Source organism: Pieris napi, chromosome 3, assembly GCF_905475465.1.
Source record: "Pieris napi chromosome 3, ilPieNapi1.2, whole genome shotgun sequence".
Classification (NCBI taxonomy): domain Eukaryota; kingdom Metazoa; phylum Arthropoda; class Insecta; order Lepidoptera; family Pieridae; genus Pieris; species Pieris napi.
In genome coordinates, this window is record NC_062236.1 from 1711951 (window position 1) to 1739401 (window position 27451).

Below are 27451 nucleotides of genomic sequence, written 5' to 3' on the forward strand. Positions count from 1 at the left end.
AAGTGGACCAGGTACTTAAACGTTTACCCGTCTATAAGAATACAGAGAAATACAAAAGCTTCAATAATATTTATAGAAAATAAATACACGAAGGAACTACGATAAAAGCTCTAGAATCAAGCAAACATTCTATTATCAAGGCGACCTTATTACAGCTGTCATCTGAAGTAACGTGAGGTATGCGTTTTATTACGGATTTTATTATAAGAATGAGAATTTAATAAATTTTCTCTGTTTCCAAATATGAATAGTTTCTTTTATGGATATAACAGGTCACATACATGATAGTATTTAGCAAGTTTTAGCCTGGCTTGATAGACGTGGCGTGAAGCCAAGCGAAAATTTTTCACTGTCACCAAAAATATTTGTAATGCGTTTCTTAAGGCAGTTCTTGCCAGCACCACTATGTGGAACCAGCTGCCTACTGAAGTATTTCCGAAACAATTCGACTAGGGTCCTTCAAGAAAAGAGCGTACCAATTCTTAAAAGGCCGGCAACGCACTTGCGAGCCTTCTGGCAATTTGAGTGTCCATGGATGTCCTAAACAAATTAATAAAATGGTGTGTGCATAGATGCATTAATATATCTGTATCAGGAGATTTATTAATAAATAGATAGATAGATTACTAGGCAATCGTGGTGAAGTCAGGTAGGCCTTGTCGCACATACCTGGACCAAATAGTACTAGAGAAGGGATAAGTTTAAACTACCCATAACCAACGAGCAATCATGGTGAATGTCATGAAAGTGGAGAAGTAGCAAGTGGAGATCTGTGTTCCTACTGCCTACCCCTTCAAAAAAGGCGTGATGATATAAATAAATAGAAATAAAGAAAAGCGAAAAACTAAGTACTAGGATCTTTCAAGCTAATCATGAAACGATGCATCTTTTACAATCCATTTAACCTCTCTATCTTTTAATGTATGCTCGAGTACGCTAAGGATAATATGATAGGAAGTTTATGTAATACAGAAGGAATATATAAATGATAGACGTATTCAATTTAAATCAAAATTTATTTATTCACAATGTACGTAACATAAGAAAACTCTAGATTAAAGTTGTTATAAAAACTTAAAATTGATTTTCTCTCTATGTTTTAATTCAACATATATAGCTATTATGATATAGATAACCTAATGTAAAATCAATTTATAATATTATGTTATACCTCCCATCTCGTGAAGAGGCTCTATATAGCCCAAGGCTACAAGTGCTACATCGCTACAACGCTACAAGCTACGGCGTAGCTTCATCGCAATAATGCGAACCGGAAATCGTAGCGTCGCTTGATTAAACAGCAGTTAGTTGCAAATCAAGCAGATTATTTTGTTCTACTTTTATTATTTATTGTAGCAAATAAGGTAAAGTAGAACGCTGTGTAATAATTGTCTATCAGAGGAGTTCTAGGTTGTGTCTAATGCGATTTCTGATGCCCTGCGTTCAAAACCCGGCAATCATTGATTTTAATTTTTAGTGTGCTAATTTTTTCATTCGACGAAACATCGTGAGTAACCCAGCATATCTCTAAGCAAAAATAAATAGGAACACATATTGTATTCCCATTTTGAAATTACGAAGTTTTTTGTAGTAGTAGGTAAAACTTCACTTATACCCACGTGAATAAAGATAAAATTACATCAAAATGGGGTATCAATAGAACGTAAATGAAGGGCGCAATGAACTGAAAACAGTCTTGTCCCTAAGCAAATTGGACCCGAGCCCTTGGTATATAAAATTCTTGTTGGATTTATTTTGAAACCTTTAATTATAAATACAATATAAATAAATTGAAATACGGTTTCTGTACTAATTCGAGCAATGTATTTCTGATTATTTTTTTGATTCGTTGGCTGGGCACGTTGATTGCATGGACAACGAGAGATTGCATGGGCAGTAAGAGAAGCTGATCTGCTGCAGCTGAAAGCCAGCAAGTGGCGGGAGTTGGTGCAGGACAGGGGTTGGAGGTAGTTTCGGAGGCCACGGCATATTTAGGTTCACAGAGCCTGCGGTGTGAGAGATTTTCAGATTGCTCTTTACAATTAAACACATGACGATCGATAATAGCTAAGTCAACAAATCGTATTAAATGCTACTGAATATAAGTAAAAGTGACTATTCAAAAGCTTTGTACATTTTTTTGTACAATATTATATACAAGTAATCTCAATAACCGATATGTGTTTTGGGCCCAGAAAAAACCTACTTGGAAAAGGTAAATGAAAAAATTTATAAATTCGAGAATGTGTATAATAACAGTTATGATGTGTACATAGATAGATACAAACACCTCCAACTTTATATATGCCTATAAACCGAATTTAGCACTAAAGCAGGCTTAAATTTAATCAACCTCGGTAGCTAGACAGACAAAATGGCGGATGGTTATTATCAGGTCTGTAATATTTATAATACCTGTTAAATCAAATCAACAGAATCATTTAATTACTTTTAAATGCATATGTATTGAATGTCTAAGATAATATATCTTATATATAAAATTCTCGTGTCACACTGTTAGTTACCATACTCCTCCGAAACGGCTTGACACTGAAAAACTAATTTTTATCAAATTTTATATGCATATTCAGTAGGTCTGAGAATCGGCTACTATATATCTTTCAACCCCCTTAGTGATAAGGGGTGTCCACCCCAAAAAAATTTTTTAGTCTTGTGATTTTTTTTGTTTTTATTTTTTTTTGATACAAAAATAGATACAACCCCTAATTTTTATTATAGTAGATGGTTATTTTATTGAGCTAAAAAATCTTTCCTAGAAATAATATACATGGCAAAACAACGTTTGCCGGGTCAGCTAGTATATTATATATATATATATATACTTGTATATACTAGTATATATATATGTTACAGAATTTAAAAATCTTTGTTAAATAAGGCCTTTAAAGTTAAAAAGGGTTAATAGGAATCAAATGAGACGGTATAAATAGCAATATGGTATTTCTTCCACATATAGATATTATTAAAATTATTTTCAGATCTTTATAAAATCTACTATAGCTTTTTTCTATAAAGCGATCAACTTGAAAATTGTCAATTGTATCGAATGGACGTTAAAGGCATATCGCAAAACTGATTGAAAGCCAAATTGGCATCGTTGTGTGTTCGTCACATCCACTCGGTATCGATACTTATATGTTGTACAATAAAAGGAATGGTATGAAATTTTAGGAGGCAGTTTTCAGAACTCCCATTATAAGCAACAAGGTGAAAACGTTTATTTAGTCATAAAACTGATCAATATTGCTTTAGCATTTGGCGTTTGATCGAAGGAAGTTCCGATTGAGAATTTAAAAAAAAATACGAGAATGATTTAATTTTATGAGGTTTTTTTATAAAAAAATCTATATTTGATATGAATTTTGCGAACTGACATGCAGAGTTCGTAAGTTTAGTAGTTACTATTGAGCCCTGAGTAAATTTATGAAATCTATTTTAGTTACGGAACAATTATGGAAATTATGGCATTAGATTTGGGTATGAAAAGTGTAGTTTTAGTTTCTATTCGTAATAATTTAATATCCATTATGCTCCAGTGATACTGTAAGATCATTCATATATTATTATTATTCTTCTTCTTTTACTGCCTCTCCATTACTGGAGGTTGTCCGTCAGTTTCTTGAAGCGTGTCTTGTCTTGTGCCAGATCCAGCAACTCTTCCGCAATACCTGTCCACTTCCTAACGTTGCGAAGCAAGGATTTCTTCCTTCTATCAACACGAATACCCTGGATTTTACCCCTTATAATTAATTGAAGGATGGCGCAACACGTGGTCCAGGTACGCAACTTTCCGTTGTTTAAAGTTCTGCATAAGTTTTTTCGACATTCCAACTCGTTTTAGAACCTTCTCGTTAGAGTGACGACTCATTGGTCTAGTGGTTAGTACCCCTGACTGCGAATCCATGGGTCCCGGGTTCGATCCCCGGCTGAGGCGAACATCGATGTGATGAGCATTTGGTGTTGTTCTTAGGTCTTGGGTGTTTAAATATGTATTTATATGTATATCTATATATAATATGTATGTATATCCGTTGCCTAGTACCCATAACACAAGCTTCACCAGCTTAGCATGGGACTAGGTCAATTGGTGTGAATTGTCTTTAAAAAAAAAAAAAAAAGAGACCTTCTGGATCCAGCTTATACGAAGCATGCGACGATAGCACCACATCTCAAATGCTTCTAAGCATATATTATTAGTCCACTGTCATAGTTCAATAAAATTACTGAAGCTGAAGTGTTTCTGTGTTTATTTTAACCCTACTTTTACTTTTACTTTTAAGTATACTGTTTGTTAAATTAACATTCGCATCTTATTTAATGGAAAAATGAATTTATTTCTCCTGACCTGTACTGAGTAATTTTCTTTTTATGTTAGAGGAGGCAGACGGGCCGGAGGCTCATCTGATGTTAAGTGACCGCCGCTCAAGGACACTCGCACTGCCAGAGGCTCGCAAGCGCGCTGCCAGCCTTTTAAGAATTGGTACGCCCTTTTCTTGAAGGACCCTAAGTCGAATTGGTTCTTAAATACTTGAGTGGGCAGCTAGTTCCCCATAGTAGTGGTGCGCGGCAGAAATTGCCTTAAGAATCCCTTAGTTGTGGAACGACGGACGTCAAGGTGATACGGATGTTATCATAAAAAATACTTATACTTCCTTGTATATTAAAAAATCTGTAAGAAACTGAGTTATTCCTGCCATAATATCTAAAGATAGCGCCCGTATTTATTCGAAACCTTCATTGTTGTGATTTATTGATTTTAATACCAATTAAGTGTTGTGCTTGGCAGTGTTCTATACTTATTATCACTTTCTGTCGTTAGTGTTACGCTGTTTTGAACAGTGAATCTGAATTTGTAATAAAACAAAGTTTTATACGTACTCTGATTTTAACAATACATTTTTGTATTGAAAACTCAAGCGGTCCGTGGGCGTATTTGAAATGAAATGGCACTAATCTGCATTCTTCGAATATAACACGTGCAAAATATAAATTGTGTGGGTAGTTGTTGAGTCTTTATACACTAGAAATGATATATGATCGGCTTGAAAAAAAAACTTAGTTCGTACTAATATTGTACTCATATATTTATTTCTATATATTAAAGAAAAAGGAAACCTGTCGGACTAATCGCCATCGAGCGATCTCTTCCTTTTCATTCCTTTTCTTATTATTCTGCGACAATATCGACATCTTTATATGTTCGCAGAGTGAGTTCACAATATGAACTATATGAGTGAGATAATATTTAATTTTTTTTCTGGCTTAGTACTCTAAGGATAGTCTATGTATTTTTGCTAATAAATAAATATTGTTACTTGTGTCATTCTTTCATTTCATTAGCTATTTTATGTTCTTAAAACATACGAAATCTTGCTACTGATACTTTTTATGAGATAACAAAACTCGTCTTAGCTTTTCAAAATTGTTAAGAGATATTATTCGGTTGAAGCGATTTATCGATGACCGAGTCTATTAAAGTTTTATAAAGTTTAATTGGGCGTGATATTTGATCCTTTTAGGAGATATTGCTTTTTATGTTATCTTCATTTCATGGCAGTTTTTTAAGGCAGCTTTTGCCACGCACCACCACCTGTGCCAGATGCAGCAACTCTTCCGCAGTTGCAATACCCGTCCACTCCCTAACGTTGCGAAGCCATGATTTTTTTCTTCTACAAACACGCCGTTTACCCTGGTTTTTATCCATTATAATTAATTGAAGTAGTTGGTGGTACAACAAATAAAGGATATATGAAAATAAATACATACAGCAATTATATAATGGCACGTATAAATTGCGTATCAGAAATGCACAACTGAGCCGTGAACAGTTTCTAATTCAAGATACTTGTGTGGACAAGCAAAAAAGCTGGGGCGGCCGCAGAGCAGGCAGAAAATAATAAACGGCACAAATGTAAGAGTCTTTCCTCCAACTTCGATTTTGTTCCCTTTGGAGTAGAGACTCTTGGGCCGTGGGGTTCTAGTGCACAGGCGCTTATTAAAGATTTAAGTTCGCGCCTAGTACCAGTAACCCCAGAGCTGGCACTTTCCTTGCTCAACGAATAAGTATATCAATACAGCCAGGAAATGCTGCCAGCGTTAAAGGTACCTTTTTTAATTTGATTTTCTTTTTAATAATTTTTATTATTACTTTGTAGGTTAAGAAAATTGTTAATACTGTATACGCGTACTTAATTGTAAATAAAATAAGACCCTTTTAACAATTCAAGACATAAATGTCGATATGTATATTCCTTGCGTCCTTCAAGCTCACCGGCTATCGATTAAGCCTACGCTTTGAGCCTCCCCGGAGTCGTTTTATCTAGAGCAACTCTGAAATTGCATTCTCCTTTGAATACACGCAAACTTACTTAGACATCTGGTTTAGTATAATGGGTATGTGATGAGAGCTATGGAGCTGAAGACGCTAAAAGTTAGTGTAGTACAGGTGTATACAAAAAAAGTTTCTTGCCAAAATTTTCTGTTATTAAGAAACTGAATGCCTCCCACATGTTTTATGTATTTATTCTAAATAACAATATTATAATGTACCATACATTGTTAAGTATCGTTTTCTCTGGATGTTAGCATGTTTTAAAGGCCGCTAACGCACTTGCGAGCCTTCTGGCAAAGTGTCCATGGGCGGCGGTATGATGTACATGAGGCGTGCCTCCTACCCATTTGCCTCCTAAAAAATGTTTGTTTGTTTTTTCTAAAGATTCATTAGATTAGATTTTTGTGCTATTTTTATATACCTACTTTTTTCTGTTAACCATTAGACGAAGTTCTCAGGTTCTAGACTTTAATTCAAAAATAAAAGAAAAGTAAACTGTAGCACAGCTTGAACACGTTATATTTCACGTTTTGTGGGTCTGCAAAGCCCCAATATATATGTCTAACTAAATAATAATGCTTTAACCATTATTTCGCTAAGAATTAAAGTCCGGACCAGAGACACAGCACTGAAGGAGTCAAGGCCGTGTGCATTAAACAACTGACTTGTTTTTACAACATCTAATAAAGTGTTCTTTATTTGAGACGTGTTCTTGGAATAAAAAATAAGAAATAACATAGGAACACAACAACAAGAAACGCAGCAGCCTTGCGATTCTCACAGCAGTGTTTACAGAGGCGGTCGCGCTTAAATCAGTCGTAAAGCAGTCATTTTAAGATTTGGCATTCTGATAACGAGGGAGCTTGTAGTTTATTGTTTATCAGTTGAGTTACAGAATCGCAAGGCTGGTCTAATTAAGGTGGTACACCTGTATCACCACATCCTTAAAGTCTGGCAACTTACTCGGAATCCGCCGTGCCTTGCAGTTGTCTATGGGCGGCGGTTCGAACTCAATTCTTAGTAAATCCGCTCCTTTGTCCCGAGTCATAAAAAAATCAAGGTTTCACAAGCGAAATGTTATTTACAATCTATATATATAAAAGAAAGTCGTGTTTGTTACAGCACTTATAACTCGAGAACGGCTGGACCGATTGCCATGGTTTTTGATTTGTTGGATTTGTTTCCGTCCCGAATAGCAGAATAAGCAATAAAATATCGGATAAGTTATCGAATAACAATAAATTAATTAATTAATTTTACGAATGCAAAAACCATATGGTGCCACCTGTTGACAAAACTACGCATCATTTTACGTCGAATTCGTGTCAGTTCAAAATTCCGATCTTGAGGTGAATGAGGAGATGCATAACCATGCTTTGATCCTGATCAAGAGATGTTGGATATCAGAAAGTGCTTAACATGCAGTATCGCCATATTGACGCTAGAGAGAAGATACCTAATGTGTAAAACTGCCATTCTTCTTTCGCAATGGCAAGCAATAAAACATTTCTGTATTTGCAAAAAAGTTGTATTAATGTAATACTTAACATTAATGAAATCCTAAAATAAGTTAAATTAAAGTAACAACGATATTATAAGGTTGTAGGGAGGAACGAAGTTAGCCAGGTCAGCTAGTATACCTATATAAATAAATTTTATTTACAATTTTCTTAAGCTACAAAGTAATAATAAAAATTATTAAAAAGAAAATCAAATTTAATTTAAAAGTTTGGTACCTTTTAGCGAAATGTATAAAACAATTTCACTAAAAGGTAGAAAAACCAACTCAATTAACCATGAAACACCTGGGTTTTAGTACAGTTAATTTTAAAAGAAATCACTTGGTAAATATCGTATATTATTGGTAAACAGAATCAATAAATTCGGCACAATGCTGAGGTCTGCGCAAAATAAAAGCGTCCTTTCTATTGTGCCTGGTTTAATCAAATAAAATGGTAGGGGAATATTAATTCGCAACGTACGTGGACAGATTATATTAAGCTTTTTTGTTTGTTTTTGCTTGATATAATACAAAATTGAAACGTCTGTCATAATAAATAAATGCACCTATAATAATTGGTGCATGCATGTTTTAAAGGCCGCCTGGCTATCTGTGTGTCTATGGGCACTGTGAAATAAAAAAAAAATGTTTGATTAGTAATTGATTTTTTTTATGTTTGTTTTGTTTAATTATTGTTTTGATTAATATTTGTTTGAATTCTACATGTTTGTCATGTTTGCCTATAAGTGCTTGTCACATTAAAAATTGTATTGTGTGTTTGTTTTTACCAATAGATCAGTGTGCCGAGCGTTGGCAAGCTTTTTATCAATAAAAAAAATGTTCCTAAATTCAACATTGTGTGTGTACACACAATTGAGCGCTATTATATGTCCTACGTAAACATACACAATATGACAGGTCTATAATAATAAGCCTCTGCACGCAAGCACTAGAAAACATCATCTATATGTATATATAAAAATGAATTGCCGTTCATTTCTATTATTTTTTTTATTAGCGTTATTTCTCGCTAAATGTAGAGAATGGCTGGACCGATTTGGTTAATTATAATCTCGAAATATTTGTCTTCCACAACATCGGGGAAGGTTTTAACGGTTGTTAACATAAATAATAATAAAAAAAACTATAGTTGAGTTTTCCAAATAAAACTGTTCCTAACGTAACATGTCAGAAGTAAAACTTCTTTGCCAAGCAAATTTTAAGTCTTGTTCATATTTATACAAATCTAAAACTTTAGAATTCCGAGAGAGGGAAAAGGAAGGAAGATATGTTAGGAATTTAATTAATTTAATTGCCATTAAAATATTAAAAATGTCGAAACTTAATTTGGCATTTTAACTTACAATTCATCATTTGAGATTTCATTAAATTTTTTGCATAAAATATAAAATACTAATATTTCATAAATTCTCATACGAAATTTTAATTTTGAAAATAGAATTTCTATAAGGTAATTCGCTCTTCTCACTCTCTCTCAGTCCATCTTAATCGCTCTCTCCCTTTTCTTTGACAAAAACGCTGCACATCATGCGCCTAAAGAAGTTTCATTTCCAAAATTTGTTACTTGGTTGTCATAATATTATAGCCGTCAGAAACTTCTGTTTCATCGCTGTAGTATGAAGTAAGATCTCTTTGGTCTGTTTAAAAAAAAAATTATTACGTTTTTGACACAAATATATGTAGGTAATACATAATATAGTATTGTTAGATATAGTACTTTAACTAAGAGTTAAATGCCGCGCCTGTTCGTGACATTAGAGTATATTTTTCGTAAAAATTCACGCACCGTTTCTCAATGTCGTACAAAATGTTTCGGTTGCTATTTATAAGATTCAGTAACATGACTGATTACACTCTCCTGTTACCCTGAAGGGTGGTTTTACATTACACTGATAATCAGCAAATATTTTTTGTTTGTTGACCTATACGGTTTGATGTATGGTTGGTAGGCATTATAGGATAGATAGCAGTGTTGGCCTAGTGGCTTAAGCGTGCCACTCTCATCCCTGAGGTCGTAGGTTCGATCCCCGGCTGTGCATCAATGGACTTTCTATCTATGTGCGCATTTAGCGCATTCGCTCTAACGGTGAAGGAACATATCGTTAGGAAACCGACATGTCGTAGACCCAAAAAGTCGACGGCGTGTGTCTGATCACCTTTAAGATTGAAAAATGATCATGAAACAGATTCAGAAATCTAAGGCCCAGACCTAAAGAGGTTGTAGCGCCACTGATTTATTTTTATTTTTTTTATAGGATAGGTAAACAACAGTACAGCCGAATTAGATATTACGTGTTTATTAATTTTTTCCTAGTATAAAATATTTTTTTTATTTTTATACTCTTGATTGACTTGCATGTAGGTAAAATCTTTTATAATTATTTTATAGCTTATAATTAATAATTTTTTATATAATGATGTCCTCTCATTTGAATTCTTCGCGAATATAACAATGAACCCTTCTTATTCAGAGCTTGATACATTCTGTAGTGGGCTAATCAATTTAAAAAACGACCTTATCCCCATTGTTAAACGATAAGTATTAGGCGAATAAGAATTTTAATTAGGTATTAATAAGTAATATGTGTAGTTGGAAGTATAATATTTCTACTATCTTTTATTTTTAATAAAATTTATGTTCATGTTATCATGTATTTTTGGAATATATTATAACATATACTAATAATAACATGTATTAAATAGAAAAAAAAAACCTCCTAATATTTTGTTATACCTGCTAAACATTCTCGAAAATGTACATTCCTCTTAGAAATTATTGTAAGAAGCAATAATTCTTTTAAGTTCTGTAGTAAGGAAAATAGTCAGGATTAAATACGTAAAATTGTTGGAATTAAAGAAAAATTTTCGAAAATTTGTTATAATAAACGAGAGAACATAAAATTAAAGTAAAAATGTTGTTTTGACTGGCTTCTCATGAGCATTGACGAACCCGGTCAACTTTGGATCGCTGTAACAGCGTTTTGAATTTTGGATGAATGATAAAAAGTCATACATAATTGTATTGATTTGCTATAAAATCTGACGTTACAAATTTTTTGTACGATGGATAGTTTAGGATATATAGCCAAAAACGTGTTTTTACCCCTTTTTCCAAGATGGCGGCCGGGGGACAAGAGCGCCAACCTATGGGGTTGGATTTAAGCTTGTATTGACCAAGCTATTACCCCTACATGTCCCATAAATAAAATTTCGTCTTCTAACAAATGTTCAGCCCATGTAATATTTCAATGAACAATAACTAGACTCAGTAGCGTGGTTTCTTGGTTTAATTATTTCGAAACTATTTGTTTTTTCGAAACAAATTGAATTTATACATTGTTTACACATCAATGTTTCTCGTATTTTGTAATAATCTCCGATGAACTCCCAAAGTTTTGTTTATTTATGCTAATCTTAATTGCTTCATCAACGCCCTTGGATAATTTGAATAAGCCAAAGAAACCTCATTCAGTGTTATTATGATAGGGATAAAATTATATCAACAGCTTCTTTATACATAGGGCCTGATTTAATATTTATTTTGGCTAGTATAAAAATGTTTTATCTATATATTGTTGTTATATATCACAGTTCACAATCACACAATCCTGCCTATAAAGGATATAGCGATCGTCAATTCATTGTCCAAGATACTGCTATTTTATCATTATAATTAAGCCTCATTTATTCCTTGCAACATTAAAAAAAATGGACACACTTAAAATAAAATATATTTTTTTGGCCCCCTCCAGTTGGCTCCATCTCTCTCTGACTTAAGCATTTTTCTCCCAATCTTCTCCACCAACTTCCTGACCTCTTCTCCTTTTTTTTTCCTGGTGGCCCTTTCCACTTTGTAACCCTCGGTAATATTTATTTATTTAATTTTGTTTGTATTGTGTTAGTTTTATTTATTTTTTAATTATTAATATAATATGTACAGCAAGTTAAACATTTAAGCATTTAATTATTTTTAGAAGTCTAAGTCCTTTTTTCATTTAATTTTAATGATCTTGATTTACTTCCTAATTTGATAAAGTTGTAAAAGCAGTTAATAAATTTTTGGTGTAAGACCCTTTGTCCGTGGGGTTCTAGCGCTATAAGGCTTTTTAAGGAAATAGCAAAAAGGTTAGTCGACATCACACGAGACCGAATATATGGCAGCTACATCGGACAAAGAATTGGTCTAGAATTCAAAGTATCTTAGGAACCTTGCCTAAAGGGACTCCTTTCAATAATATATTTTGAGGTTAGTCATTGTTTTTTGTTATATTAATTTATGTTAGCTGTAGGATTACGAAATAAAAGTATATTTATTAAAGGTGAAAAGCAATTATATTTGATAAAACAGTTATATTTGAGTGATTATTATGATATAATTTAATATAATCAACCCTGATGTTATAAAAACGGAAGGAGCTCAAAAGCAATTCATTCTCGTAAATTAAATATCAAAACGAGAAACTTGTCTGTCTTCCCGGAATCATAAATTTCAAACTTTCTCAAATCATTAAAAAAGGTAAGGGTTTGAAGTAATTACGAATCGTAATTTTCTGAATTAGTTTTGTTTTGATCTTAGCATAATTACTTAGTTAAAGTAAACCGTATAGTATGTGTATGTATAGCTAAATTAATTACCTAAGTATCTTTTAATTAGATAGACTCTCATCCCTGAGGTCCTATGTTCGATCCTCGATGCACCAATGGACTTTCTGTCTATGTGCGCATTTAACATTCGCTCGAACGGTGAAGGAAAACATCGTAAGGAATTTGGCTTGCCTTAGACCCAAAACGTCAACGTGTGTCAGCCCTTAAAACCTTTAAAACTAAGTAAAGAAATCTTTTCTTTCCTTTTAATGAAGAAGAGAACATCAATTAAGATTAACGCCACAAATGATCCCAATTAGTAGTTATTTGGAATTCGATTCGGCTCTTACATCAAAGATGTACGAAAAGGTCATTTGTTCTTCACAAATTATTTAATGGCCCTAAAAATTTAACTCTATAATTATACTATATAGGCTTAATTAGTTAACACTATTGCTAGAGTCATTCATGTGTAATAAGAGAAAAGATGCCGTATTATTATTCCCTGTGTTTCATATGGTATCAGAAAGTTTAACGATCAATAAATCAATGTAGCTTCAAATGTCTGGTGGGCCTCAGATTACTAAATGTATTTCGTGATCATTCAGCAAGAGCCTGCCTGACACAATTTGCATGTAAGTGACATTTTTCGCGACCAAAAGTAATTATTTCCGACATTTAAGATTATCTTTTTTTTTAAGGAACAACAAAGGGATTTGATATTAAGTGATATTGCCCATGGACACTCAATGCCAGCAGGATCGCGAGTGCGTTGCGAGCCTTTTAATAAAAAAAATACGTGTAGTTTCTGGTTACGGTACTTTGAACATAAACCCGCATAGAATTATCCATAATATATTCACCCCGAGTAATCCACAGTGCTTATCTTAGAAAAAAGGATATGCCAAAGGTACTTTTAAAGTATAGAGTATCGGAATTTTCTCTTTGAGCACTTTCCTTTGAGCGGCGAATTTTCTTTGCGTTTGCTTACAACTGACGGTGTACGTAAATGACAGTTTATTGTAAATCTTATTTCTGTGTACTTAAAGTTTAAAATAGCGTGCAATTGTTTTATGGTTCTGTCGTAAAATCAATGGACACCTGAAAACGATTGGACATTGTTTCAGTTCATTGTGCGCTGTAAATCATTTTATTGAATTGAAAGCTTAAAGGAAAGACATTAAACAGAATGGGATTGAAAAGTATTTTGTTTTTAAAGTGTTACGTTAAACGCTGTGGAGGATACATCAGTGTGTCATAATTTCTCGTCTAAAGTCCCAAGGTTTAAAATCTGCAGAATTTTCCTAAACTAGGAGTTCAGGTACCTCTCATTCGAACTCTTCACGAATACAACAGAATAAACACTACTTATCCAGAGCTTGATATATGCAGTAGTGGGCTGATCGATTTAAAAAAAAAGCATTGTAACGTGTTTATCTGATACATAATCCGCTGTTTAGCTAGTATTTTTTTGCTGATTTTAATGTATTTTATTTCTTGTAACTTTTATGCTTACCATATTTGTCATATATTTTAGAAAAGATAGCAACTATACTGTAGATATATACATATAGGTAATGCTTAGTTTAGTCGACTCTGAACCAACCCTTAATCATCTTATTCTAATTCTTTATATTTAATTTTTAATTGCATAAAAACCCGAAACGAATTACCCGCTACACACCAAATTTACAAACCTTAAGTCCAATAAAAACAAAGCAAAGAGAAGTTATTGAGAACCACGCTACCTAGTTCTGTTTATCATTAGTAAAATGTAGAGAAGAGTCGAACCAGGAATGTCAATTCGACTTAAGAAGCTCTAAAAGTATGAAAATAAAAACGCTTTTTTTAGAATAGGACGAGTCTATGGGACGCCTAAAAAAGACAGTTATCGCTGTCCACAGACACCCATTTAGTGCGTGCTTTGCGGTGTTTTAGGGAAGAATATACTCTTTTTTTAAACAAATTAATTACTCAACTTTGGGGTCATCCTAACCCATTAAGCAAAAGAAGGTGTCAAATAGCCACTTCTTCCTTGTGTCTTTATCCTTCTGTGTAACATTATTGTTTAGCTTATAATATAAACGCCATTTTGAAGAAAGAAAAAAGCCGCATAGACTTTTCTACGTTCGCCGGGGCGACACTGGTTATTTATCATAAAAAGATTCCGAATTTTACAAGAGATAGGATTATCGTGATCCGATTGGCTTTCATGAAATATTCATCAACTTCTGACTTTCACGAAAATAAATACCACCGTTTAGGAGATTAGCATATTTATTGTCGAGTTCTGTTATGGCACTTTGTTCCCGATTACATTTGACAGATTAGCGCTTATGCCATGTTACAAAGAAGTTACAAACTTAAATCTACTTATAAATAACTTAATTATACAACAGAGAAGTGAATACTGTTTAGAGGCGGGGCTGAATTTAAACCCGTAGACAAATTTATAGAGTCAGATAAAACAATAAGATATTATGCATTACATTTTGTATCCTTCTTGTCAATTCTTTAAGATTAAAATTGGGCTATGAGTGACTTAAAACTTAATTTGCTTTTGTACAATATCGATTCTTTGGGATGCAATGTACCTATTTTTAACTGATGACGGACCGTTTTTTCATATAAATAGCGGCATATTTAAACTCCTTAAACGGATATATACTTAACACGAAATCAAGGGACTTGCTGAAACTGTTGTTACTCATTTGTTTAGTTAAGTCATTTTATCTAGAGTTCATATCTACTAAAGATGTTTTAAATTTGTTGTTGCCAATATTGTATCAAAAATTGTAGGTACTATTATAAAATATATTTCAATGTATATTAACCAGTTTCAATTGACCTACAAGCGTTACAACAATACTTTCTAAATGGTGGTACAACGCAGTTCCGTTCTAGCTGGTCTCTTGTGAAGAGCTCGCAGTATTGCGTTGTATCGTTAGCTGGACAAGCGGGCCTTGTTGGACATCTTCGAAGCCGGCAGCGCCTGCGCCGCTCTCGAGGCTTTGAGCCACAGTGTGTGTCGTCTGATGCGGGACACATTAGTGGCCGTATAGACACACCGCGACCACATGTTGTTGAACACTGAAAAATAAATATAAGCTAAGTTATTTCTCTAAAGGAATACATAACACTATACTTGGAGACCTTCATGTGCGCCCCAAGGTCCTTATTGAACTCACAACCCGGTGGCAAGAGAAACCCCGGTAGAAAGGCTTCGTTGGTGGAATGGAGTTGTCAAGGACCTCGAAGCCATAAGGATTAAAAATTGGACGCGTTAAGCACTGGATATATTACGATGGCGAAGTGTACTTGAGGAGGCTAAGGCCCACCTGGGGCTTTATGCCATTGATGATGATGACTTGGAGACCGGAGTTACTTAAGCCATTCAATAAACTATTTATTCCTGTGTTTCCTAAATATAACGATTGATCTATCATTATACTGATAACAATATTATTGTACTTAAAAGTTGGCAATTAAATTGTACCAAATATATGAAATATGATAATATGATATATATGATAATACGCTTCGTTGTTAGCGAGAAACTGTCGACAACAAAAGATGGAAAAGAGAGTTATTTTAATACAGAATTCGAAAGTAATGTTCCTGTCTTCCTTATCGTTGATTCAAATAACAACATCTTCGAACATAATAGTGGTTAATAATAATAATAATAATCTTTATTTCTTCTCTCACATATACATACAAGGTTATTATGATTAAACTAAGATGATAACATAAGGAAGTGTATGTGAGAGTCTGGTCTCTGTAACAGGAGACCTGAGTGACAGATAGTCAGCCTCTCCACCGCCGGACCGGAACACGTACAAACAGGTCATTGTCATAAGATATAATAGAAGAAAATAAGTATTAAGAGCTAAAAGAAGACATTGCAAAATATTAATTTTTAATTGGTTGAGTACCTGAGTCCAAGGCATCTCTTGCCAGTAGACAGGACAAGGCAGCCGATTGCACGGCTGTATCTTAGCAGGGACAGTTGGTGGACATAACGCTGGTGAAACGCTACGTCGTATCAGCTCTCTACGTGTGGATGTACTGAAACAGAATTTGCAAAGGTGTCAAAATTGTTAACATCCTTTCCCACGGTATATGAAAGAATAATTTGATCTTTTGCATATATAGCCAGTATATAGGGATTGAACGCTTTGGCCGTGTCTGGCTATAAAATACATATTAACTATTGGAAGCCATATAGCTCGGTGTTTGTCACAGATTAAGAGTTGTGTACAATGATGTCACAAATATAAAGAATTTATTGAATAGTATTTTGTGGCCTCGGTTTGGTGTGAAACGAAGCATATATTAACATATTTTATGCAAAAATATTGAAAGAGCGTGTAAAATCAATGATATATTTTCATTGTACTAGAAATATGTGCGAAATAAATGTGTACAGCCCAGTTTCGGGCTCATAATATTATTTTCACACTGACGAATGCTACAAAACAGCTTTCTTGCCTCGAAATGTATTATGTTTTTTTGATAACGTTACGAATGTTTAACAGTTATATTGACCAGTATCATTATTGATTATACACTTGCAACCTTTCAATTAAAATACATAATGTAATAATAATAATCTTTATAGTGTTCATATTAATTAATCTGTGCGTATGTGGGTTGAAATGTCCGTGAAAATTTTAGGAGTTTCTAGTTGCAGTGCAAACGTATACATTTATTTATAAAAGAGCCTTATATATAGCTGTATAAACAGGTGACCCCTGCTTTTTATAAGGAATATTATAAAAAAGTCAAGACCGTGAATAAAGCTTTTGAAGTTAAAAATAGCATTGATGGCACAAGTTGGAGCTCAAAGTTGTCTCGTTACCTGACGTTAACCGGCACGCAGAACAGCTGTCTCTCTTGAACACCGCCATCCCCACAGGTGGCACTGCACTCCTCCCACCCAGCCCCCACCCATTTAAACGAGCAACTGCCAAAAAGATTAATATTAACGGAATTTTCTGTTATTTGTGATATGGGTTTTGGGTGACTTTTAATTTAAAAGTGCACAATAGTGTAGGAACACAATACTAGTGTACCTTTCCTACATTTTTCGATCTTAGTGTATGTGTTAGTAAACAAAACAAAAAAAAACTGTTTAATTAAAGAGAAATCGTTTGGTGTAAAAGTGCTTAGATCTGAAAATTGAAACATCTTCTCATCTTGACAATATTTTCGTTCTGATAAGTCAAGTTTTTTTAATTTCATTCGTTTGTTTTTGTAAGTCAAGGATGGGGTTATTTCTATTTTTCTGTATTTTTATATATTGGCGATTCCTGTGCAGATAACACTACAAAAGTCTATATATGCTTATCACACCGATTTGATTATTTTTTTAAAGGCAATGTTCCTTTATATTGTGGGAGAATAGATCATAACTTTTGACGACAATTCTATACAACTTAAATGTTATTATTATAATTAATTCGGCATTTCCATGCCTATTTTAATATGACTGATTGTGCGGCTTTTTTATAATTAATCTGAATACCACTGTCTTTGCAAATAAACTATTTATTATTATTATTAGCTATATTTTCGAAACGAGGAGAGGAGAATAAAAGAGGATTATCAGTGCATTTAGTTACCGTAATATTAAATATAAAAATGTAAATACAAAATTATAGCAAGCCTCGACCAAAATAACAAATGTCCGTTGTCCTAACATAATTCCTCATGAAATTAAATTAAATTTTCATTGTGGTTCAGTAACTCGATTTTAAAGCCTGACGAATCAGGTAAATTTAAATTAAACCACATAGTGGACGCGGTCATGTCCTATGGTGACAGCTTTTAAGACCATTGTTTAGGCAGACCATCAAAGTAGTTTATTCCAAACTTATAAAATTTTAGTTATCAGAGATTTTTTCCGTGGATAAATGTATTTGCCATACCAATGAAATGTATTCATATAGTTTTTATATAAAATTATCATTGTCCCCTTGAAAACACACGGCAGCAAGCCAAGCAATAATAAGCCATTAATATAAAATTATACCTGTTCTATAAATATAAGGTAAAAGCGTATAGGATTACAAAATATAAATAAAGCAAAGACAATACTCGTTCCTCGACAATATATTCGATTGGACGCGTCGTCTTGAGGCCTTGATACTTCATTGAAATTCAATCTTGTAAGCGAAACCACTCTTGTAAAGCTGTATATTATACATATTGTATATAAATTCAATGTTTTACTCGATGCCGTAAGAAATATTTATACGGTATTAACAATATTCTTAACCTGAATAATAATAATTAAAACGAGAATGTATGTGCGTGCTCCTATTTCACCATGCCTTCTGCTGATAGAGGACAAATCTTTGTTTTTAATTTATTTTATTAGTATTTATTACTTAAGATGTCATGTGGAACATGGTGTAATGGTTGCAGCTCCTTACAAACATTGTGTAAAAGAAAAAAACTTGAATTTCGACGCTGTACTGCGCTACTTATTCGTTGAGTGAGGAAATCACCAGCTCTGGGCTCACCGGCCAATTTAAATATTTAATTAGCGCCTGTGTATTGGCACAAGAGTCTCCATAGGGAACAAAGTCATCAAAGTTAGGGGAAAGATGTTGAGCCGTTTATTATTTTTCGCCTGTTCTATGGCTGCGCCAGCTTTTATGCTTGTTCTATTATGTATACATATTATAATTTGAAAACCACCGTTGTTCAAAATTTAAAAAATCTATTTATTACTAAAAATCTCGAATATATCTCGGCTACTGAAAGCTTGTTTAATATCTTTGTGGATCGGATATATATCTATCGTAATATATATCTATATTAATGCGGGTACCTCAAAAACTACATAACTACAATCAGCAATACCTAAAAAACAAATATAACGATTTTGTTGAAAATGTCGAACTGAAACAAACGCCGCGTGGGCCGAAGTTGCAATCCGAAGCAAGTAACTTATAAATTGGAATTATACGCTCATTTTTAATTCCGTAGAATTCTGCATGTCATAAATGTTGTTACTAAAAAAATTCTCCACCGAAAAAGGGAGAAATTTGACCCATTTTAGGGCAATAAAATAAAATGCTACGTATTTTTAATGTTTTACCTATAAAAAGGTGAATCTTAATATTTAGGGGAGACCGGGTACAAAAGTAACACTTTGTACTTCACACTTGATTTGTGGCTAGGTTTTAATATTATCATTAAATTAATATAACCATATATAAATTCAGTTTATGTTCTTTACACTAGCAGCTCGATTTATTTTACTATGGTGTGTTTTATATGAATAACAGAGAGTTAAAAAAAAAACGTCAGTTGTTACTTTCGACCACGTAGGCAGGTCGAAAGTAACAAGAAGAAGAGGTTGGTAATTAATACAATATTATATGTAATACTTGTTTATTATCAACAAGTATTTATGTAAAAAGTAAAAGTTCTGCATTCTGCATCCATCCACTAGCATTGCCAGCTCCGGCACAACCAACAGGACCCTCAAGTATCATGTGGTCTTGGAATTGTTTCAATGGGAATACGAAAAAAGGAGGTATGTGTCCTCCTTGAGCATTAATCACAACAGCAACAGTTACTAATCTTCCACGTTCTGCTGAGGTTACTGCACCTACTTGTTCAGTTCCTTTTTGAGCAACAATCGTGCTAAGTTTTTGGACAGTGGACCCCTGTCTTATCCATATTCCAGATATCTTTTGGCTCAAATTTGTACCTATCAATTACCTCGGCAAGATTATCAAAAAATTTGCTCACATTATGTTCGTTGAAACTCTGAGATCTCAAACAGAGGCTCGGGTGCCGTTTTAAAAAACCCGTCAACCATTCATTACCAGCCATTTGACTATCGTGCCACCTTTCAGAAAAAAATTTATCCGCCGCTTTTCTATACACTTATGTGTCGTGTAGTTGTTCTTATGCGTTGTCGCGGCATTCTGTTGGAGTAAAGGTAATTAAATCATTGCGGGGACAACAGTAACCTGTTACTTTTGTACCCATAGGACTATGTTACTTTTGTACCCTTCCTCATTTTTGTTGAAACATGAAATATAACCTTAGAACGGAACGAGCTAAACAAAAACAAATTTAAACAATGTACAATCAATCTAATCAAAAATAGATATGCAAACATTCAGATTACTACCATCCTTTTACGACTATGTAAACATTAAATAACAAGATATCGAAAAACTTACTTTTGGTTTGTAAAAACACTTAGTATCCTCTCACACAATCTAACAGTGCTTGAAGTACGCGGCGACTAACTACAAGTGAGGGGGGTGCTCTCAGCTATCGCCTGACGGCGGCGGAGCTGTGTTGGACCATTGGATGAATCTAGAGAGCATTTGTTACTTTCGACCCGCCGTTACGTTTGTACCCGGTCTCCCCTACTTACTCAAGTGACCTAATACAAAAATAACAAATATTTCGATATCATGAACAATATATCGAATTAACTTTATTTACTTTATTTTATTCTTTAGGCATCACTTCCTACCAATTCCAGGTTTAGTAAACCTTTTAAAAAAAAATGTATCTTTACTTGTGCGTTTTTTACTGTTTGTGATGAAAAGGGACGTAATTATCAATCGCCGCAAAACCACTTTAATGTGGACCGCACTTAATAAAATGGCTACATTCACTTACAAATAAAATGTTTGTACAGAGTCAGATGTTGACTCGTATTGAAATTGAAAAATGTGCCCAGCCAAAAAGGTTTGTAATCTCTGCCATGTCAAAAAATGATAGCTGTCAGAATTCTACGGGATTAAAATCAGACTATAGTTATTATAATTCTTCATGACGTTTTTTTTTATACTTTGTATAGCGAAAATAGAAAGTAAGCTGCAGCCGGTTGTGGCTGACTCATAAAGCTACACGTAAAGCAACTTTATATATTAAAAAACTACATAAAATATATCCGTAACTAGTTATACTCTTCACAAAGACACCTATTACAAAGGGAAATATATTAAACATGTATTTTCCAAGCCCGCAGTTATTTTCCATTTATTTATTTAGGACTCCGGCGGACGTTTGATGTATAGTCGAGGCTTAAGTATGGATTTGTGAAATTGTTATCATATATGGACAATATATAATTGAAAGATTATTTGTTACTCATAATATAGAAAAAAAATAACTGGACATTCTGACGCCAGTCACGTTAGAATGGGGAAACGCTTTAATAAAAATGAAAGAAAAAAGAACAGGGGGCAAACGGGCAGGAGGCTCACCTGATTTTAAGTGATACTAACCGCCCATGGACACTCTCAATGCCAGAGGGCTCGTGACTGCGTTGCCGGCCTTTTAAAAATTGGTACGCTCTTTTCTTGAAGGACCTTAAGTCGAATTGGGTCGGATATACTTCAGTGGGCAGCTGGTTCCACATAGAGGTGGTGCGCGGCGAAAACTGTCTTGTAAAAGTTCTCAGTTGTGGAACGACGGACGTCGAGGTGATACGGGTGGAATTTCGTATTCTACCTCGACGTCCGATGATGAAACTCAGCTGCAGGTATTAATCCGAAATGATATTAGCTTTGACACGTGACCATTTTCATACAAATTCGTTTGGCGTTAATGGTCTGTCTTTATACTTACTAACTTTATAAATAAAATATGTTTATTATGGAATATAAGATACAGGTATCACTTATTCCACGTCATTAAATATGAATCGGTAGACATCCCTACTCATCTGCATCGGTGTAGGCCGAGAGAAAAAGCCGGCGTAAAAAACTCTCGGTACTCTTTTAAAATATCAAATCATCATACAAAATGACTATGACAAACGGAGATAGAAGAAAGCAGAAGTTGGGAGATCAGGTTCGCTCTTTATTTGTTGAATTACAAAACTGAACAGAAACCTCGCAGTCCATTTCCGGCACCTGTTCACAAGCATGACGTGTGAGCCAGCCATCGTTTTACCCAATCATATTTGAGGAAATTAAATGACCCGTCACATAACGCCACCGCCCCAGTCACATTTGAGTATGACTTATCTGAAGCCCCTTGCCCCAGAAGTTGTTTACCTGTGGGTGTTGCAACGCTCGTAGCGCGGCGCTCCACAATGTTGACCACGGCTACAACGCGGCCTCACCATCCTGACACCACCACCACAGGACACTGAACAGGGGCCACGATCGCTTGACCATCTAAACAATATTTCTAATTAAATATACTACTACATTAATGTTACGTCTCACCAATAAGAGAAAAAATTTATTTGTAATGTTCACACGTTACATCGACGCACTTTTGTTTCTTTTATATCTATTTATTTATTCACACTTCATTGCAATAAAGATAATTTAGTCGATTAAATAGGTTAACACAAAGAAAACACACAAATTATATAAAGGAACAATAGTTATATTGTTATGCAATAGTTGTGATTCTAATATTATCTTTATATGTCTATATTAAGTAACGAAGTGATGTTACGCGAATTATTCTATATTCAAAATCAAAACTGTAACTTAAGTACATGAAACGCTATTCATTAAAACATGTTAATTAAAGAGCGTAGCTTCCCTGTCTTTGATTTACTACGGAGGCCTCAATCTGAACTCTACTAGATATGTTTTACAGCTAAATAAATAAAGTTGTTTGTTAGCTAAGCCAAAATATTTTTATAGGATGGACAGTACTAACACCTCTTAAAGGTTAAAAAGGCTCTATGTTATATCAATAGCTGTTGGTATATTAAAAGACTCGAAGTGTTTTGTTTTATTGGTTATATTATGTTAAATGTTGCAACAATTGTTAGATCCCTTTAAGTAACAAAATACTTGTGTCAGGGTTCCCACCTCTTCTATAAAAAATATAATACGTTACAAATATTATAGAAATACATCTTTGTTTTAATTTTACAGCTTTTGAAAAATTTTTTAAACTATACCCAAATACCAAACTGATATACGCGCAACGCGTAACTCGCGTGATTGCATAAGTGAGTGAGGGCATAATAAGTGTTTTGCTGATGATTTTTCTTTTTTTTCTGCTCTTAAGTGCCAACAAATTTCTGTAATTTTATTTTATTTTATTGTGTGCTTGTATATTTTAATTATATTTTTTAATTTCTGATTAATTTTTTTTGTGAAACTTATGTTTACATTAATTGTCACACATTTTAGATGTAAGATTTTGTAAAATAATTAGTAGATGTAGTACTGTGTGTGATGTTGTAAGCTTATAACTGAATAAAATAAGTGTTGGGTGAGTGTGAGAGTGTAACTATATGCTAGGTCTCAGAATCTTCAACTCTGCGTAATATGTTTCGCATAAATCGTGGACGGTGCGCGGGTAGATATTAAGGTGCCAATTTAATATTATGTAAATAGTCTGCCTGAATATCTCTGGCAAAGTCAGTACTTTACTGTCTGACCGACGACAACATTCCTATTTCTCTTTGAAAGCTTGCGATGAAAGGAGAGATTTCTATGTGCTTTTAAAATTATATTTAGGACATACAGCAAAGCTTTCCTAACGAAAAGTTGGCTGAGATGACTGCTATTAATTGTTTTTAAATCAGAATTATATAACCAAAAATAGCCCATCAATTAAGGAAAATAATAAAGTATTACATTAGAAATAGTGTTGATTGCGAACTATCCACGAATAATTATTATAATCTTTATTTATTTAATTTGATATTTACTACCCATTACACCATAATAGAACAAGTATTTACAATGATTACTGCAAACTCGGTCTATTGGTTTAAGTGTGGGGCCCTCATCTCTGGGGTCGTGGATTTTTAGCACTTGCTCCGGTGAAGACAAACATCGTGAGGAAACCGACATGTGTCACATGATCATCTACTTGTCTATAAAATGGAATAGAACTGACGTAAACCCAATAAGGAAATCTTGTAACCATTTGATATTTCATATTATTTTTATATAAATTTAATTATAGTTTTTCATTTAGATAAACATTTTAATTAAGATCTATGTAAAAGCTGAAATAAGGCAAAATGTGAACGTGAATTTCTGTGAAACCATACGAGTGTTGAACTTTCGTAAAATATATTGTACGAGAAATTAAATTACCGACGGAGTGGAAAATAAGAATTGTATTTCATACACTTTTAAAGCCTGGATATTGCGAATTTTCCAGCTGACATTTTCATAAATGTACATTTAAAGTTCACATTAACCATTGGATAATATTCTTAAACAGGTCCAGAGCAGAAGATAAAAATAGTTACGTAATACTAAATTAAATCCCTATTGCAGGGCATTATTTACTGAGTGGCTTTAGCGTGCGACTCTGATCCCTAAGGTCGTAGGTTCGCTGCCCGGCTGTGCACCAATGAACTCTTTCTAAGTGCGCATTTAACATTCTCTCGAACGGCGATGGAAAACGTCGTGAGGAAATCTGCTTGCCTTGCCAAAAAGTCGACAGCGTGTGTTAGGCACAGGAGTCTGATCACCTACTCGCCTGTTACATTGACAAATTATCATGAAACAGATACAGAAAGAGGTCTCTATGAATGATGTAGCGCCATTGATTTATTTTATTTATAAGTAAGTAAGTTAAGTCTAGTTCATCAATTATTTTCGTATGTATTTTAAACGATTATTATGCACTGTCTTGGAAATTCGATGAATATGATTATTTTTTGATATTAATTTTCAATCAATCAGATCTTAAAACTGTCTTAAGCTCTTTCTTTGCCGAGTGGTGCCGAGGTTAAAGGAATTAAGTCCTGGTCGAAACACAGATTTTAATTTGTGTGGTTAGAACACACAATGGTCATTACTAGAAAAAACATTTCTAGGTCACGCATAGTCTTCGCTTAGTTCTTAGCCCGTCATATGTTTAGGTAAATATAACAAGAAGTTATCTTCTTGTTATATTATAAGCTTCATAAAAAAATTGTGACTTTATCATTAAAATTATAAAGTAAAAAATAGTGTAAAACTTACAAAGATATTTCCATCGTATATTTGATTCCCTTTACTAACTTCCGCATCTCCGAAATCCAATAAATATAAACTTTAACTTGAGAAGTTGAAGAAAGAACCTAACTAAAGCGATGTCACAAACTTACATTTCTCTTTCAATTATAAATTCCTACGTCGACGGTATTAAAGTCATATTGTCGCAAAGTTTGAGGATCGAAGTTATATGAGAAAAGCTATAATTCTAATGTGAGTGATAGAAAAGTCTTAATTAAACTACTCTCAAATATACAAAAGTAAGCATTTTACTTATTGATGTCTTCACGCCTTTTTACCGTACTCATCTTTGCGATTAATTTTCTCAAGTTCAAACAATTTGTATGACTCGAAACTTGGCGATTAAAAAGAGTGGCGGGGAATTTCTTGCCAGTTCTTCTTGCCCGCTCTACGCCTTTGACTTACAAACTAGTAGTAAATGTAAATTTAGAATCAATTTACCATCTTTTCTGTTGACGTTCATAAGTATACTAGTTTACCTATATGAATAAAGTTATTTTGAGTTTGAGTTTGAGATCTCGGATCTCCACTTGCTGATATCTCTCCCTCTCATCCACTTTCTTCGTCAATTATGGGTACTTTGTATGTGCAACAAGGCCTTCCCGTCTTCACCACCCGCGGTTATCTTGTATATCCTACTTGTTAACTTCTTTTCATTCGTTCGTTCTATTCAATCAATCAATCAAAATACAAAATACGTTTATTCAGATGCGTCGTAGGGCATTCTTATGAATGTCAAAAACGTTTACAAAATTCGCGAAACAGCACCATGACCAGATAACCCATATTTCATGACCAGACAGACCAGAGAGCATTTACTTTCGAATTCTTGTCACTAACACAACTTACGTATCTCACTATTACTTATCCTATTACGCAATGCTACACCACACACACTTCTTAACGCGATCATTTTCACGACATTTACTCTTTCTCTGCCACACCCAACAATGACTAAAATATATATTCATTTCAATATGTAATTTTTTATATAAAATCTCCCATTACGCATAAAGTGTTGAACGTTTCTGTGAACCCATTTGTAAAATATCTGTACGAGAAATTAAATTCTTTTCAAGCAACGGTTAGATAGAGTTTCGGGCTTGCGGTACCTATACAACTATTTTATCTCTTCCACGATTTAAGTTCATGGTGTGTAACTCGTGGGTAATTTTCTGGGTTCGATTTCCCGCTAACTAACGAGCCTGGGCATTGGCCATAATAGGCAACTACGGCAGGCCATGAACACCCATCCCTCAATTATCTGCCCTTTAGGTACCTGGGGTTCGTATTTTATGAAACTGAAGGGCGTATTTATCTTTGAATCTATTCTATATCTAATTTTTGACATAGTGTATTAAGAGATTTAATATAACGAGACGAGGAAACCACTTAATGCAATTTTTATAAATGACAGAATGAAGTCGTGGTAGCGAAGGTTTTTAAAATCGGAATCTTTGAAACGAAAGAATTTTCTCGCTTTGTTGACAACTTGCAGTTTGGTCGAGAAAATTAGTTTTCAGTTAGTGGAAAAGCTTCGTAACCATTTTATTGCTAGAGGAATTTTATGTTACAGGGATTTAAAAGGCTTTTATAAATTACAGGGAAACGAGAAAACATGGAAAGTGATTGGCTAACAGTTATTTAGTCCAATTTGTATTGGCATGCGAAATTATATATAATGTCTGTTCATTTTATAAGTCTAAAGTCTAAGTCCAAAGTTTAGTCTTATTATATATATATATGATTTTTTCATACTTCAATATTGGAGTGAAGTTTTGTGATATTTGTTACTATGAGGTTTCAAATCATATTAAACGTGTAGGACAAATATGCTTTTAATTTAAGTCAACTTTCTCAAAATTTCAATATAGTTTTTAATCGATCACTCGTATAGCATCTAACCAAGAAAACTACAACCTATTACAGTTTGATAGATAAGCACTACTTGCTCACCGTGCTCAGCCATTTTAAAATATGCCTTGATCAGTAACATTTTACCGTCAAAGTGAAATT

At 33.8% G+C, this 27451-nt stretch overlaps 1 protein-coding gene across 1 annotated transcript in view; it reads right to left on the reverse strand.

The window, feature by feature from the left end:
- Positions 1-14717: 14717 nt before the first annotated feature.
- The window catches only part of LOC125063468 (A disintegrin and metalloproteinase with thrombospondin motifs 3-like), a 64128-nt gene continuing 51394 nt past the window's right edge, over positions 14718-27451 (reverse strand). The window contains exons 14-17 of the mRNA XM_047669926.1: positions 22502-22624; positions 17320-17424; positions 16394-16526; positions 14718-15548 (exon numbers count right to left, since the gene is read on the reverse strand). Coding sequence (XP_047525882.1) covers positions 15288-15548; positions 16394-16526; positions 17320-17424; positions 22502-22624 — 622 coding nt within the window. The 3' untranslated portion in view covers positions 14718-15287. The remainder of the gene's footprint in view (positions 15549-16393; positions 16527-17319; positions 17425-22501; positions 22625-27451) is intronic.